Genomic DNA, 17,548 nt, shown 5'->3' on the forward strand with positions numbered 1-17,548 from the left:
CCGTATCGTTAATAACTCAGATTCCGAAGTACGTAATAACTGCCGTCTTGTCGCATTGCTGTTGTTTTTGTTGTTCTGTGGTTGTCGTTACTCAAGCTGTGGGGCTGTGCTTGGAAAGTGAGTCCACTTCCCAAACCACTGACTGCACGTATTTAAGAGAACGCTGCCTAAGTGATGCTAACGGATGCGAAGGCGCCTGGAGAAAAATGGAGGATGCCTGCCATGTACCAGGTGGGGCAAGTTGTTTTAAATACACTCAAATAATGTCCTTTTACTGAGATAAACATAGGATTGACTATCCTAGGAAGTCAGTTTTTCTCTAAATACCTTATGTGCAATCTTGGTATTCAAGTGATTCGATTCACCTTCAATTATTTATTAGTGAATTTAGTTACAAAAGAGTATTCTTAAATTACTCAAGGGCTCTGATGCATTGAATTTATTTAAAGCATAAATTAGCTGTATGCAATATTTCAGATTATTCTTGTCTGAAATTATTATTATCATACTTATCTCACCATGTATAATGTTAAAATTACATACATGCCTCTCAGAAGCATGGCGATAATTTTTCAGATAAAATGTCCTTTTGCTTCTATGTTAATATGTCAGTGATAACATAGGAAGATGACATTTGTGATGCTCAGACATGATTTATTTGCATGTACGTAACATGAATTTTATATTCTTGCAACATATTCACTATTTTCCATTCCAACTCTGTCCAGAACAAGTTAAGATAATATTTATATCATTAAATATAAAATTTATAAATAAAGTATAATAAAATTTATATTATTAAAATATTTTTATTTTTTATTTGTTCTACCTCCTGCATCAAATGTCCAAACATTTGAGGGCAGGTCCAATGGGTAGAGAATGTGAAGACAGAAGAGTCGCTGTCATTTGTTTAAAAGAAAAAAAAATTCCTAAATATACCAAGTAGCTGAATATATATTGAATGAGAACATCAGAGCTAAGACCCATTCACTAAAAGTGGATACACCAATTACGTAGTGGGACCTTAACCTTGATACTATAATGGCAAAACTTTTCAAAATATCTTATTCTAACATAAAGTAAGTTTTATCAACTCATATAATGAATATTAGAATACCATCAAATCTGATATACCTTCTGGCATATTCAGTAAGAGAAAACCAAAGGGGAAAATAAAAATACATTCTTCCATGACTCATTTTGTTTCTTCAGCCATTTCACATAGAGTAAATTCTGTGATGCTCAAGCCCCTTGCCTGTCTGCTTGTGTGGTCTCTTCCTCCCAAAGCTGTAAGGACAAGTGTGTTGGGTTAAGAGGCAACAACCCATAGTTCGGATGATACCAACATTCACCGTCTCCACCATCAGCTCCTGCCCAGCCACAAGATCTCAAGGAACTTACATAGGACGTAGGGGACAGGAGGGAGATTTCCTTCTCACCCCTGCCTTGAAGGGAGTACACGAATGTTCATACTCCCCCCAAATTATCCAACATTCATTCTCATTACATTCTCATCCAACGTTCTCATTACAGATCAGGGGAAGAATTTCAAAGGCAAATTCGCTCAAATAACACAACAATTTTAGGATGAGAATAAAGGATAGAAACAAAAAAATCTGTTATTTGTTTTGATGGTGAAGCTTCTTGTTACATTTTAAGAGGCAATATAAAATATCACATTCAGTGTGTCCTGAATTATTCCATATTTATTTATTTCCGTATACCAATAGCTATTCACTTGCAGTGAATTATAATATTTGCACCGTTTTCCCATGCATGGCGCTGAAATAGAAATATTCTCAAATACACAAATGAAATGTACTCAACTGGTTTTATTCAGAGAAATGAATAACATAAAATGGTTGGGTCGATGAATATGGCTTTTTAAAGCAGAAAATGAAATATTGGTAATTATGAAAGGCTCACTATTCAATGATATTTATTGAGTGCTTGCTGAGCATCAGGACGATTTCATTTTCCATGATAAATTTAGAGCCACTCGATGTCTTGTATTGTAATCTTAGAATGACATGTAAAATAACATAGCAGATTCAGACCAAATAGCTAATAAAATAGCTAAACTGACAAAATGCTACGATTATAGAGCATTCTGGTCGCCTCCTATAAGGGCAGTCTTGATTATTATTAAAGAACAAAAATTGGCATTCTAAGTGGGGGCAATGCAATTTTAAAATATAGAAAGCTTTAATCTATTTTAGAAAGTAAATATTGGGGGAATGACAGTAGAAATAGATTTTTCACTTGAAAAGTCCATTATATGGACATCCTGTAACAAAGCCAGATAATTTCATTATAATAATGAATTACTAAAATGAAAATGTTAAAAGCTTTGGCGGTGGGGGTGGGGGACTACCCAAAGCTTTAACAAAGCTTGGGTAAGGGAACTAAAAAATTACATTCAGAGTAATGTCTAAGGTGTTACCTGTTTGTGAAATCCAGGAGACCCCCGCCGGATGAAGGAGCCATCCAGCTGTAACCTGAGCATCCAGTCCTTAGTGGAAAGCAACTTCCAATTTAAAGATTGTCTCTGTTCTGATGACCTCTATTGTACTGTTAACAAACTGCTTGGGAAGAAACGCATCAATGAATCAGGTACTACGTTGTTAGATGGAATATTTACAGTCATGAAAAAGAAAAATATTATTTCAAAATTAACCACTTTTATGTAATTTGATAAACTCCTTTTTTTTTTGGTGATTTGATTAATTCTTCATGTAATTTAAGTTTATGTGAGCTGGAGATTTCAAGCTTCATTCAATGATAATTCATTAGAATTACAGATTCACTCGTCGATATATGCATTTGTGAGGCTCACTATGGCTTTACACAAGACTTAAAAGGTAGAAGATAAATAAGGTACCATTTCTTTTGGTCTTTTACCAGACCCTGGTAAACTCAGGGTCTCCTGAGAAAGATCAAACTATAACCATTCACCTAGGACTATGCTTGCTTTTGGATAGAAGCATTTAATCCTTTAACAGGCGTTTATTTACTGCCTCCTCAAGGTGCCAGCCTAACACTGAGGTGGTGGTAATCATACAAGCTGGCACATGTCCTTGAGGGCATGTAAACATTTTCCAAGGGATATGTGGGATCAAATAATCCTAAAGTGATCAATTTCCAGATCCTCCACGTCCCTAGGTCCCCTCTCCGAAAAGTGGTCAGCTTGGCAATGCAACTGTTAGCACAGAGTTCTCCCGTCTTTTTTCAAAGTCATCCTTCCCCCACTTTCTAAGACAGAAAGGTTTACTTCTCATTTATCTTGAATGGTCCCCATGCCCAGCCTCTCCAATCATTCATGGTAAGCTTACTGGACAATTTCCTGTTCCTTAATCTTGCCTTTTCCAGAATTCAGATGAATGTAATTACATAACATGTAGCCTTCTGAGCCAGATTTCTTTTATTTAACACAGTGCATTTGAGATTCATCAAAACATGTCTCTTTGTTGAGGAGCAGTAGTCCATTGCATGGTTAGAGCACAAATGGATTATCTACTCACCACTGAAAGTTATCTGGGTTTGCTCTTTTCTCTTCTGTATTGACAGATTGTAAACTTCTTGAACAAATCAGCTTTGACATTTCATTCTTTTTCCTTTTTTTCTTAATATGATAAACATTCAACATAGTGTCTGACAGCTAGTAAATGATCAATAAATGTATAATAATATTTTAAAAATTTAAATATATTGAGCATATAAATCATGTATTCATTCATAAAATTTATTATTCAGTTAATATGGGCAGAGATCTTGTAAACACTGGAGAATCAATATAAAGATAGATAAGAGAGTCCCTGTTTTTTTTTTTTAAAGGGGAAGCGGTAACTAGGTTTATTTATTTACTTATTTTTTAAGTGGAGGTACTGGGGATCAAACCCAGGACTTTGTGCATGCTAGGCAGGCACTCTACCACGGAGCTATCTCCTCCCCCAACAGTTCCAGCTGTTGATCAGCTAAAACCATAGCAAAGTTGACATTTATCCAGATTATTTTATTTAGCCTATGCTGTTAAATTTAAATATGTATAAATTTCCACACATATGTGTATTATAAAAGACGTGGACATTTAGGTGGGTTCACAGATTATTTCAAAATATATAATTACCAATATAATAGAATGAATTATATGAGGGCAGCATTAATTCACACACATCGTATCTGTGCAAGCCTGCATCTGCTGTCCAAAAGAGATGGAGAGGTGGTCTCTGCTCTAGTAGAGAAGCCTGATTTACATAATTATAACAATCCACGTGAGCTGTTATTTGAAAAATGTACAAAACATTATCGTAGTGTATGTTTCAAAACACATCCGGTACAGAGGCAGTACTTTGAACGGCGCTAACAAGACTGTCCTGGCAGTTTTTAAGCTTAACATTTTCATATCTTGAAATTGATTATACTACCTTTATCTTGCATTAGGTAGGAGGCATTTGTAAAATTGAAGGTAGAAGAAAAGCTCATTTAATAAAACAAAAAGAAATTTTTTTTTTAAGAGCAGGATACCCCTAAGGGGAAAAAGATGATGTGGGAAAGAATGGTAGGGTCAAGGAAGTTTTCATTGTGAGAGCCACAAGCACTACCTCAAGGGAGGAGGAGATATTTTAGAAGTAGATGGATTTGCAAATATTAAGTACAACGTCTAAATTAGATTTTTAAAAAAAACAGATTTCTACTGTACAGCACAGGGGACTATATTCAATATCTTGTAATAGCCTATAATGAAAAAGAATATGAAAAGGAATATATGTATGTACAGGCATGACTGGGACACTGTGCTGTACACCAGAAATTGACACATTGTAACTGACTGTACTTCAATTAAAAAAAATAAGAAGTAGATGGTACACTTCTGAAAGCTTATGTTAAGCAAGTTGAGGTTGTATTTCTTATCTTCTTTCTATAAAGTTTATATAATTATGGGTTAATTGAAACTATCTCAGAGAACATGAATTCTCAATGAGAGGTATAACCTCCAAGGGGTGAAAATTGGTTCTTAAAGGTGAGTGAAAAAATCTTACTCTTTATTGTGTATGAAGCACAGATACACATACAGTCTCGAAATGGATACATGGCATATCTGTGGAATTAAATTTTCATGAGAGGGTAAGGGCAAGGGGAATAGGCAAAAACTGTCTAAAAAAGCTTTTTAAAGGGGGAATAATGAAAATCAGTGGGGAAACACTTCAGTATATTTCTAAGGAGGAAATGGAAATTCGGAGGAATAATGGGTTATCTTATAAGTATTTGAATTTGTACCTGATTTCTATGAATCATCACTCAAACGTAATAAAAAGACAAAAGTAAATGATGAGGAAAAAATATTCAAAGAAATTGAGCCTTGTCATTATGTTTAGTTCCATAAACTATGTCACATTCATGTCTTTATTCCATTAAAAAAATTCAAGATCATTTGTAGTAGCTCTCTTAAAATAAGTTTCTTCAATGATTTTTGAAAGACAGCAGATATTGGAATATTTTTTAAAGATATGTCTATATGCTTTTTAGAAAATATTAGAAGGTAATAAGTAGGTGAGCTTATTTGAGTTTTAGTCGATTTTTAAACTTTATTTATAGAAGAATCAGCACTGTCTTCAAATTCGGCTTCACAGTCAAATATCACACAATGGCTCCGTCGGAAAGACACATCACTCACGACTGGAAAAAAGAGTGATTGTACCATAGCAGCGCGGATCTGCCAGGAATCTGAACATTGTGCTCTTTCGTACGAGAATTTTAAGAAAACCTGTGGGAGGGAATCGGAACAATGCAAGACCCTTGATGGACGCTACCTGTGCGCAGCGTTCAGAGAAAGTCTGAAACAGACAATCCTGTGGAGCTGTCAGTGCAGTGACCCTCCGGAAGCAGAGTGCGTTCAAATTCGGGAAAGCTTGTTTGAGAACGTTTGTGTACAGGATGCTCCAATGAATCAAGTTCCAGCCTTCAGTGACGATGATGAGGATGGATTCCACCTAGATATCGTTTCAGGTTGGTACCCCAAAGAATTGAAGAATGTTAAGTGTCATCACAAATAGGAGGTGACCGAAAGAATATTTCATTTCTGATTCCAGCTGTCATTTCTGCCTGTCTTTCTCTTAGAGAATTAAAATGAAAGAACTCAATATTATGACTGTATCTAAAAGGAATTATGAAGAAAGAGGTCATTGCTAAAAGATTTTTAACGTGTTGCATAAAATCATGTTGTAAACATTATAAGCATAATAAAAATACATTTAATTACAAAAACGTAGTAAAATATGTATTAGGATATAAATAAGCATATGAAATTTATATATTTATATCATTTATATATACATTTAAGTGATATAAATATAATATTAATTTCATTCATTCATTCATTGAACAAATACTTAGGAGACATTTACAATGTGCTAAATCCTAAGTCCTGAGCAGCAGGATTAAAAGAAAAACAACAACAAAACTGCCTTTCATTTAAGACGCTTATTATTTTTAAGGGATTTAAAAAAATTAAAGAAATAGATAATATAGTAAGTCATGTTTATTTATTTATTTGATAAGAGATTTCTTTTCAGTGCCCACCATGTCCTAAGACTTGGGGGGAAAAGCAGTAAACGAAACAAACAAACATCATCAAAAATACTGCTCTTCTAGGACCTTACATTCTAAATGGAGGAGAGTCTTGGTTAGTTTCCCTGGAAACAGACTCTGAGACAGAGGTTTGCACACAGAAAATGTATTGGGCCAAGGGCTCGGGCACAAAAGCTAGAAAGAAATGAGAAAAACAGGATTAGGTGGAGGGAGAAGGTTAAAATGCAAGACAACGACTGCAAGAAACTTAGCTGATTCCATGGAAAGGTGGATGGACCTGGGATGGCCTTTTAGAGATGCCGCCCATGGAGGCAAGGGGGCTGCTCCTTTGAGCCCCTTGTGTGGACTGGTCCTTAGATGTGAGCTGTCCCCTGGGAAAATCTGTCCCCTTGAGTGTGTGCCAACTTCCCTGAGATGCAGGCAATGCCTGGAAAAGGACCAGGCACTGAGGAAATGGGAATCGGGATCACCAAAGGGGTCAGCATCCAGTGAGGGGAAACGACCAGGATACCAATGGTGTGAGGGTGGGATGCACATCCAGCGCTCAGCATTTTTTTATCTTGGTTTTGTTTATGTGTCTTTGTTTCCCATAGAGGCTCAACCACAGGGACTGCAGATTTGTCCTCAATACGACAGCGGGTGCAGAGCAGGGACCCAACCAATGCTTCTTGAATGAAAGGTTCTAGAATTAGAGGGTCACAGAGTTCACGTCCATTCAAGGGGGGTTGGTCAGTTCTATCATTATAATTCCTAAAAACGCTGGTAGGCTAAGATAGTCAGAGGTAGGAAGAGTCTTTAAATTGCATTTCAATCGAATTAAGACCTTACTGGGCAGAGTTTTTTGGTTCAGACAATATTCCTTCTGTGCTTTCTCCCCAGACAGGCTCTTTGTTTACTTCCACGCACATGGCCTGGTCGTGAGCATTTGTTTAAATGTTCACGTAACTGAATACTCAGAGCAGGGCTGTAAGGCCGACCTGATGCTATTTCAGGGCATTATTTTTCTTCGTCCGCACCTCACTTCTTTTGAGTATCGAGGGTTAAATAAGCATTGCATGAGCTTATATCTATTTTTGCTGGATTTACTCAGTCATAAAGGCTGTCCACATTCTTCTATTAAATCTAGAAAATTGTCCTCTAATAAATGAGCCTCCTTGTTTTCCTTCTAGATAACGTGAAAGAGGATAATAAATTCAAGGGGAATCTAACGACTCTTTCCTATCATGGAAATGTTTCTAGATTGTAATTTTGATCTGCATAGCAAATACTGGACAATATAATTTAAAATGTAGTGACCAGGCTTCCTTTTTGTCTTTTTTTTTTTTTTTTTTTCTTTTGGGTAGGAGTTGATTATGTTTGTTTGTTTGTTTATTTATTTATTATTTATTTATTTATTTATTTATTTAATGGAGGCACTGGGGATTGAACCCAGGACATTGTGTATGCTAAGCACGCCCTCTACCCTGAGCTATACCCTCCCCCACCAGGCTTCTTAAAGATGTGCCATTACAAAATGAATCGTGTGAATTTTTAATCGTTCTAATATTACACCATGCAACAAAATCATTGCATTTCTTCCATCAGTGTTTCAAAGCAACAGTTTTGCCCATCCATTATTTATTTACAGTTATACAGAGAAATACTTGCTAGTTAAAACCAAAGACTAGATCTTTGTTAAATTTCATAGGTATTTGGATCACATATATTAAATTCTTTGAGACCAATTATTTTTGTATATATGTGGGGGGGTGGGCATTTGCATCTATCTACAAACATTTTTATATGTTGGAATAACTACATGGAGCCTTTAGTCAAGATTCCCACCCCTACCCAAATAAAAAGTCCAACAGAACAAGCATCATTTTGAACTGAGCCAGTGAGCTCACCAACAGCTAGACAGCTCAAATCCAATTTCTGAAGATTTATTGTTTTACATTTGAGAAACTTGGACTGAAGGATTATTTTTTCCTTCAGCTCAGTTTTGGCCCTACACCCTTCCATCACTTCTGGATCAGAAGATGTATCCAGTGTAGATGAAATATGGTCCAAATAGTCCACGACTCAGGTCCCAGGAAGTTCATACTAGCTCTAAAAAAAAAGGAAAGGAAAGGAAGAAAGTGAGAGAGAGAGAGAGAGAGATAAGGAAAGAAAGAAAGAAAGAAAGAAAGAAAGAAAGAAAGAAAGAAAGAAAGAAAGAAAGAAAGAAAGAAAGAAAGAAAGAAAGAAAGAAAGAAAGAAAGAAAGAAAGAAAGAGAGAGAAAGGGAGAAAGGGAGAGAGAAAGAGAGAAAGAGAGAAAGGAAAGAAAGAAAGAAAGAAAGAAAGAAAGAAAGAAAGAAAGAAAGAAAGAAAGAAAGAAAGAAAGAAAGAAAGAAGAAAGAAAGAAAGAAAGAAAGAAAGAAAGAAAGAGAGAGAGAGAGAGAAAGAAAGAGAAAAAGAAAGAAAGAGAAAGAGAGAAAGAAAGAGAAAAAAAAAAGAGAAAGGAGAGTTTGCCAAAAACAGCACAGGGGTACATGGTTGTATTTTGTTCATGGATTTCTCATAGTGTTTTGCAGATTTCCCTGTCCTGCTTTTTGTTTACTTTTCCACGTCCTGGGCATATCGTTGCTTTTAGGAACCCGAGGGATCCGGTCCTGTTTGGAGGTGGCAGAGACCTGTGTAGGGGACATGCTCTGTAATGCACAGTTGGCCCTGTACCTGAAAGCTTGCTCAGCAAATGGAAATCCGTGCAACGTGAAACACTGCCAGGCGGCCATACGGCTCTTCTATCAAAATGCGCCTTTTAACATTGCCCAGATGTTGGCTCTGTGTGACTGTGCTCAGTCTGACATCCCTTGTCAGCAGTCCAGAGAAGCTCTTCACAGCGAGCCATGTGCGGTGAGCAGAGTTCCAGCCCCGACCTGCCTCGATGTAATTCACAGCTGCCAAAATGATGAATTATGCAGGTGAGCAAAAACACGCATTTCTTACCTTATTTTGGCACCTTATTTGTTACAGCCCAGCCCTAACACTTGCTCTCATTACATTAGCTAGCGTCCCCACCCTCGTCCACCCTGATGTAAATAAAGCCAGACAGTTCACATTTTCAAATCCCTGGTACACATGTATCCTTTTTGAAATTCAAACGCAGAACTACAGAACATGTTTTTAGGATAAAAAAGAAAAAATTCAGCCTGTCGGGATTCGGTACTCATGAAATCGCATTATTAAAATCATCCATTCAAGTTAGACTAATAAATTTCTTAACAGACCCAGCTTGTACGCGCATTTTGTTATTTGCTTTTTGGGGGGGGTCTGGTCCACTGAGGCTGTTAGATGTCATAGGATTTGGACAAAGTGACTCTTCCAACTTGAAAAGAAAGCATTTGAATCTTAGGCTGGAGATGAGGAAGGAGCAGGTCATCCCCAGCGCACGTGGTGTCAGGACTGCACCCTTCTCCTCTTCCCAGCCTCTCACTGGGCAGCGATGCTAGTCATTTGTTTGCTTATTCAAAAAATAATTACCAAGCACCTACTACGATTTTAGGCATCATGGTACAAGACACAAAGATGCCTGCCCCGCGGAGCTAATGGTCTGGTAGCGATGAATATATAATAAATAAGGAAAATGTGTATTGCAGTATAAGGTAATGAGTACTCTGGAGAACACACACACATAGAATGAGGGGAGTTGTAAATGAGCAGAAAGAGTTGCAACACAAATGGGGGTGGTCCCGTTAGGGAGCATTTTGCCAGAGTTGAAGAAGTGAGGAAATGAACCTGTCTTGGTAAAGATTGGAAAGAAGAGACACCAAATAAATGGAGGAGGAAACGTGTGGGGCACGTCCTCAAGCAGTGAGGGTGACACGTGCAAGGCGGAGAGCAACGGGAGATGAGTTCTACTCTGATAAAACGGAGAGAGACTGGGGGGATCTGAGCAGAGGTGTGAGTGATCTGCCCACGTTTTAAGACCTCCACCCTGGCTGCTAGCTGAGACTAGACTTCACCTTTGCAGGTAACTCCTCCCAGGAACCACAAATGGAACCCAGTTCTCCGGCTTTCTCTTTTCCTTGCTATGATCTTCATTAATATGCTTCCTTATAGACACAGGGCGAGTCTGTTGTGTGGTAAGAAATCCACAGTGAAGTGGGGCTCCTGAGACCCCAGTAAGAAGAGGGAGTAGAGAATGAGACTACAGAATGCTCTTGATGAATCAAAACTATCTGTAACATGGGTGTTACCACGTTGGCGGTGCTTTACTTAAGAACCAGCCATAAATTGTACAATTCTTGGATCCATCTTCTGCTTCTTTTTGGGATAATTATCCCAAGATAATTCATATTAATTTGTTCCCCCAGTATCTTCCCGCAGGGACTATTTGATTTAATGGTGTTTAAATGAATAAAACTCCACATGGAGCAAATTCATTTAAAGATCAAAATCAGCATTTAGTGTGAAGGAGGGGCTCAGCGGGATAGCTCAGGGCGAGAGTTGTCCTATTTGACACCTGGCTTTACCTACAGGCGAATGAGACTCAATGACGTCAACTTCCCTGTTGGGCTGGTTCTTGATAAACTGCTTTCCTTTGGTCTTTTAACTGTCTTCACTCCTACAGGAGAGTCATCCTAACTTGCAAAGTAGCTGCAGATCTTGTAAACATTTGTCAACAAAGGGAGTGGCTTTCTTGTAACACGCATTCTGTAAATAAAGGTTAAAGATCTCAGCAGGTTGCTAGAGCCTTGATTTTTTCTTTTTTCGTCTTTTTTTTTTTTTTTGCTTCAACGTCTTCTATAGAATGCCAAAGTTCTTGAGAAAGTTTTATTAGAGGAACTTGTCATGCAAAGTTATTTCAGGTTTTACTACATTGTTTCTCTTGAGTGAATAATAAATAATCATTAAAATATTTTTTACAGTGCAAGCTGAATTTTTCAAACTCATTTATGTCTCAAAAAATCTTTATTCAGTGAAATATTGCATTTCATTGATTCAGAGATGCAAATTTTTGCACATTTTAATATCCTTACCACATTTGGAATGAGTCTTAAGCTCAATGACAAAAACAAAAACCGTTAAATTAAGACAATAACTTGATTGCTAACAAGCGATTTTAGTTGTAATAAAATAATGGTATCTTGTACAATCAATGAAATGTGGTAAAAAACGTTTGATTATACTATTTTTCTCATATCACAAAGAGAATATTACTGTTTATCATCTGTCTTCACTAACTGTGAAATCAAACAACATTTTAACCAACCAGGGAACACTTTTTTTAAAAGTAATTCTTGTAAAAATGCTAGATTTCCCCAAGGATGAGCACCCAGCTTTTCTTGCCAGGGCCCCAGATAGTCCACCTCATTATCTTGAAGTTATTTGTACTCAACTTTCACAACATGATCTTATCTGAGCTTCCCTGGAAAATAAAATATTTTGATGGCAAACGAGGGGATAGGCTGGTCCAGCCCTTAGGAAGTCCCGTGTGGTCTCTGAAACACACGCTCTTGCATTAACCTTACCTTGGCATCAGCACATTCTCAGACTGACGGGTGCAGAGTTGGTGATTTTCCTCAACAAGGACCCCTGGGTTCCACCACGTCTCCGAAGTGCTTAGTGCAGGCTCCGGAACACGATATGCACCCAGAAGATGTCATCTCCTTCCCTCCACTTTCGAGTATCTTCTACTCACTTAGCTTTTATCACGTCCTGATATGCCTACACGTGTCTCTTCTTCTGTGATTTCTATCTTTCATATACTGGTTCAGGGAGTAAGGACAGTGTGTCTTCTGTTTCTTTCCACCATGTGCAAAGAGTCCCTTAATGACCCCTTTATAAAGGTGATGGAAATATTACACACCATTAGTTGTCAAGATGAAAAGATGAATGCTGTCATTTTTCTCAAGCAGATTTTGCCTGAGGGAGATTTCCAGTATTTAGATTACATTAGTGTTAATGCAATTCAGATGGGGGAAAAAAAGTCTCCAAATGAAAAACCACTTCTTCGGTGAGAATGTTAAGACTTTATCATTTAGGATCCCTGTAGAAGCCCCTGTATTTGGGGCAAAGCAGAGCACTTGGATCTTAAAATACATCTCCCATCCCTGTACCAGATTCTTCAACTTGTGAGAGGTTTTGAGACTCCTCTGTTTATTTGAAAAGGCCAGAGAAGGTGCTAGAAAAGCCAGTTGCCATTTTAATTTTGTCCAATACAGGGAGGTGAGATTATGCCTTGCCAATTAGAAATGTTTAAGGGTTTACAGGAAATTACAAAACATTGTATTTTCATATGTATGAACTCAAGAATGTAGTGAAAAAAAGTATTTGCTTAGAAGAAATCTTACATACTTTATAAAAGCAAACTTCATAATACACATGTTTATTTTAAGTGCTGGGGAATAATCACAAAGTTTAATTGTATATTAGGTCACAGAAGCAAATATAATATATTCTCTGTGCAGAAGTACACAGACCACATTCTCTTACATTTTATAATGGAACCAGAAATTTATAGCAAAACTAAAAACCAAATAATCAACTCTATTTAAAAAATTACTCTTTAAAATACTTTATGATTCAAATAATAAACCAGAAGAAAAGGTTGCAGAATATCAAGAGAACAGGGATAATGAAATAGCTACCCACCAAAACATCTCAAACATAAAACAACATTTCTATAATGCAAACTTTTCTGCCATATTTAATGTTTTACAAATAATTTAGGTAACTAATATACCAACGTACTTTATAATGTACTTTATAATATATTCATTTTTAATTAAATATTCTTCAGTTCATCATTTTTGTAAAATTTCACAACTAATTTTCTTTTTTTAAACATTTTTTATTGATTTATAATCATTTTACAATGTTGTGTCAAATTCCAGTGTAGAGCACAATTTTTCAGTTATACATGAACATATATATATTCATTGTCACATTTTTTTCTCTGTGAGCTACCGTAAGATCTTGTGTATATTTCCCTGTGCTGTACAGCATAATCTTGTTCATCTATTCTACAATTTTGAAATCCCGTCTATCCCTTCCCACCCTCCACCCCCTTGGCAACCACAAGTTTGTATTCTATGTATATGAGTCTATTTCTGTTTTGTATTTACACTTTGTTTTTTGTTTGTTTGTTTTTGTTTTTGTTTTTTAGATTCCACATATGAGCGATCTCATATGGTATTTTTCTTTCTCTTTCTGGCTTACTTCACTTAGAATGACACTCTCCAGGAGCATCCATGTCGCTGCAAATGGCGTTATGTTGTCAGTTTTTATGGCTGCATAGTATTCCATTGTATAAATACACCACGTCTTCTTTATCCAGTCATCTGTTGATGGACATTTAGGCTGTTTCCATGTTTTGACTATTGTAAATAGTGCTGCTATGAACATTGGGGTGCAGGTGTCATCCTGAAGTAGGGTTCCTTCTGGATATAAGCCCAGGAGCGGGATTCCTGGGTCATATGGTAAGTCTATTCCTAGTCTTTTGAGGAATCTCCACACTGTTTTCCATAGTGGCTGCACCAAACTGCATTCCCACCAGTAGTGTAGGAGGGTTCCCCTTTCTCCACAGCCTCTCCAATATTTGTCATTTGTGGATTTTTGAATGACAGCCATTCTGACTGGTGTGAGGTGATACCTCATTGTAGTTTTGATTTGCATTTCTCTGATAATTAGTGATATTGAGCATTTTTTCATGTGCCTTTTGATCATTTGTATGTCTTCCTTGGAGAATTGCTTGTTTAGGTCTTCTGCCCATTTTTGAATTGGGTTGTTTATTTTTTTCTTATTGAGTCGTATGAGCTGCTTATATATTCTGGAGATCAAGCCTTTGTCGGTTTCATTGGCAAAAATTTTCTCCCATTCCGTAGGTTGACTTTTTGTTTTACTTATGGTTTCCTTTGCTGTGCAGAGGCTTGTAAGTTTCATCAGGTCCCACTTGTTTATTCTTGCTTTTATTTCTATTGCTTGGGTAGACTGTTCTAGGAGAACATTTTTGAGATGTATGTCAGATAATGTTTTGCCTATGTTTTCCTCTAGGAGGCTTATTGTATCTTGTCTTATGTTTAAGTCTTTGATCCATTTTGAGTTGATTTTTGTATACGGTGTAAGGGAGTGTTCTAGCTTCATTGTTTTACATGCTGCTGTCCAGTTTTCCCAACACCATTTGCTGACAAGACTGTCTTTATTCCATTGTATATTCTTGCCTCCTTTGTCGAAGATTAGTTGACCAAAAGTTTGTGGGTTCATTTCTGGGCTCTCTATTCTGTTCCATTGGTCCATATGTCTGTTTTTGTACCAATACCATGCTGTCTTGATGACTGTAGCTCTGTAGTATTGTCTGAAGTCTGGGAGAGTTATTCCTCCAGCCTCTTTCTTTCTCTTCAGTAATGCTTTGGCAATTCTAGGTCTTTGATGGTTCCATATAAATTTTATTATGATTTGCTCTAGTTCTGTGAAATATGTCCTGGGTAATTGGATAGGGATTGCATTAAATCTGTAGATTGCCTTGGGCAGTGTGACTATTTTAACAATACTGATTCTTCCAATCCAAGAGCATGGGATATCTTTCCATTTTTTAAAGTCTTCTTTAATTTCCTTCATCAATGGTTATAGTTTTCTGTGTATAATTCTTTCACCTCCTTGGTTAGATTTATTCCCAGATATTTTATTACTTTGGGTGCTATTTTAAAGGGGCTTGTTTCTTTACTTTCTTTTTCTGTTGATTCATCATTAGTGTAAATAAATGCCACTGATTTTTGAACGTTAATCTTGTAACCTGCTACCTTGCTGAATTTTTCGATCAGCTCTAGTAGTTTTTGTGTGGACCTTTTAGGGTTTTCTATATATAGTAACATGTCATCGGTATATAGTGACACTTTTACCTCTTCTTTTCCAATTTGGATCCCTTTTATTTCTCTCTCTTGCCTGATTGCTGTGGCTAGGACTTCCAGGACTATGTTGAATAGGAGTGGTGATAGTGGGCATCCTTGTCTTGTCCCAGATTTTAGTGGGAAGCTTTTGAGTTTTTCACCATTGAGTACTGTGCTGGCTGTAGGTTTTTCATATATAGCTTTTATTATGTTGAGATATGTTCCCTCTATACCCACTTTGGTGAGAGTTTTTATCATAAATGGGTGTTGAACAACTAATTTTTTGAATGAAATAACTTCTATGAGTAGATAAATCATGCAATTTAAACTTTGTAAAACACATATTTAAGAATGAATAAATGGCAATTATCAACCTCATAAATGACCATCAATACTTTCAATACGTACATTTAGATAACATCTTATAAATAACCCTAATTGCATTAAATTTTTAATATTTGTTCTTCTGGATTCAGAATTATATGCTCAAAACATTTGTAATATTTTCTTAAATATAATTTTTTGAATACAGGTTGATTTAGAGATATATTTCTTAAATATACATTTTAAGATATGTTCATTTTTTGCCATTATATTTAAAAGCTAATGTCTTTAAAATGACTTAAAACACAAGATTATTGAAAATAACATGATGTATGGATTTAAGCAGAGTAACATCACGAGGGCAAATAAACTCAGGACAAATGACAGGTACTCAGAGAGTTTTCATGCATGTTTGATGGTGACCTATTCAAGAAAGGGCAAAAAGTAATTATAGGTGATAAATATTAAAGAAGAAGATTAATATCTTTGGTTCCACTGAATAGATATCTTCTTACTGTGAACATTTCAAATATAAAGTTATTGTACATTACCCAGACTGTTATTTAAATTTAGTACAGCAAGAATGAAATATGTAGAAAAGTTATGAATGGATGTGGTTCTAATGGATTATCTCAGCCATTAACTAAACTCATGCTTTGCTTCGCGTTAGCACATGCTGCCAGAGACCCTCAGAGCATTTTGTTAATTCTCATTAGTCAGCTAAGAAATGTTAAGAAAGAGTGCAGCACCTCCCATCCTGTGGGAAAGCCGTCTTGAAAGGTCAAGAATCTTTCCCGAGATCACTTGGTGTGAGACAATAGCCAAATGCAAATCTCAAAACCACAGTCTGCGTCAAAAATTATTGCTAATAAATCTCCCAAGTAGTTTGCACTGCAAATCATCACCCACTGAAATAAAATTAGTAATGAAGGCATATTCATCCAGGGAATTCCCCCAGCCTCTGTCTTTCATCACAGAAGGAAAATAATTCATATGGTTTCTCTCCTTTTTCTTCCATGCTCTCTAGTGCGATGTTTGAAGGTGCTAACTTAGTTCTCAGCTATGTTTTGAAGCATCGAGAAAGCATCTTGTTTCACATCGATCTTCCATTAGGCGAGGCAGCACCATGTGTTAATGTGAAATAATACTTTCAGAGACTAATTCGTTTCTTGACTCTTTCTAGGAGGCGCTATGGACCATTTCAGGCAAAGTGCTGGCCGCGCGTGACTAGAAGATGCCATGAGGATGAGGTCTGCATCAGTACTTTAAGCAAGCAGGACCTCACTTGCTCCGGAAGTGATGACTGCAAAGCAGCTTACATTGGTACTCTTGGGACAGTCCTCCAAGTGCGGTGCACCTGTAGGACCATTACCCAAAGTGAAGAATCTTTGTGCAAGATTTTCCAGCATATGCTTCATAGAAAATCATGTTTCAGTAAGTTAACCCCCCAGAATATATATATTTCTTCTTTTTGTCTACACAACACAAAGTAGTAATCCAGCATGGAAAATTTGTTTGCAAAGACAACTTTATGTTTGCTGTTCCGTTTTCTACTTTCTGATGATATCTTGACCATTTTACTCATTTATCTGCAAGTGGTACATGTCTGTAATTTAGATGATTGGTCACTCCTAGTTATCATTTATTAATTTCAAGGTTCACTGCGTAAAAGGTTTATCCTAGCAGATAACTGGATGTATCAGGTATCTGTTGCAAGTAACACACCAACCCAAAAACTCAGTGGCTTGAAATAACCACTTATTTGCTCACAGTTCTTCTCACTGGG

At 36.7% G+C, this 17,548-nt stretch overlaps 1 protein-coding gene across 1 annotated transcript in view; it reads left to right on the top strand.

Moving 5' to 3' along the window:
* The window catches only part of GFRAL (GDNF family receptor alpha like), a 53,777-nt gene that overhangs the window by 4,000 nt on the left and 32,229 nt on the right, over positions 1–17,548 (top strand). Inside the window, exons 2-6 of the mRNA XM_010973912.3 lie at positions 97–231; positions 2,461–2,613; positions 7,758–7,829; positions 9,216–9,531; positions 16,946–17,196. Of these exons, the coding sequence (XP_010972214.2) occupies positions 97–231; positions 2,461–2,613; positions 7,758–7,829; positions 9,216–9,531; positions 16,946–17,196 (927 nt within the window). The remainder of the gene's footprint in view (positions 1–96; positions 232–2,460; positions 2,614–7,757; positions 7,830–9,215; positions 9,532–16,945; positions 17,197–17,548) is intronic.

The sequence above is a fragment of the Camelus bactrianus genome, chromosome 20, assembly GCF_048773025.1.
Source record: "Camelus bactrianus isolate YW-2024 breed Bactrian camel chromosome 20, ASM4877302v1, whole genome shotgun sequence".
Lineage (NCBI taxonomy): Eukaryota > Metazoa > Chordata > Mammalia > Artiodactyla > Camelidae > Camelus > Camelus bactrianus.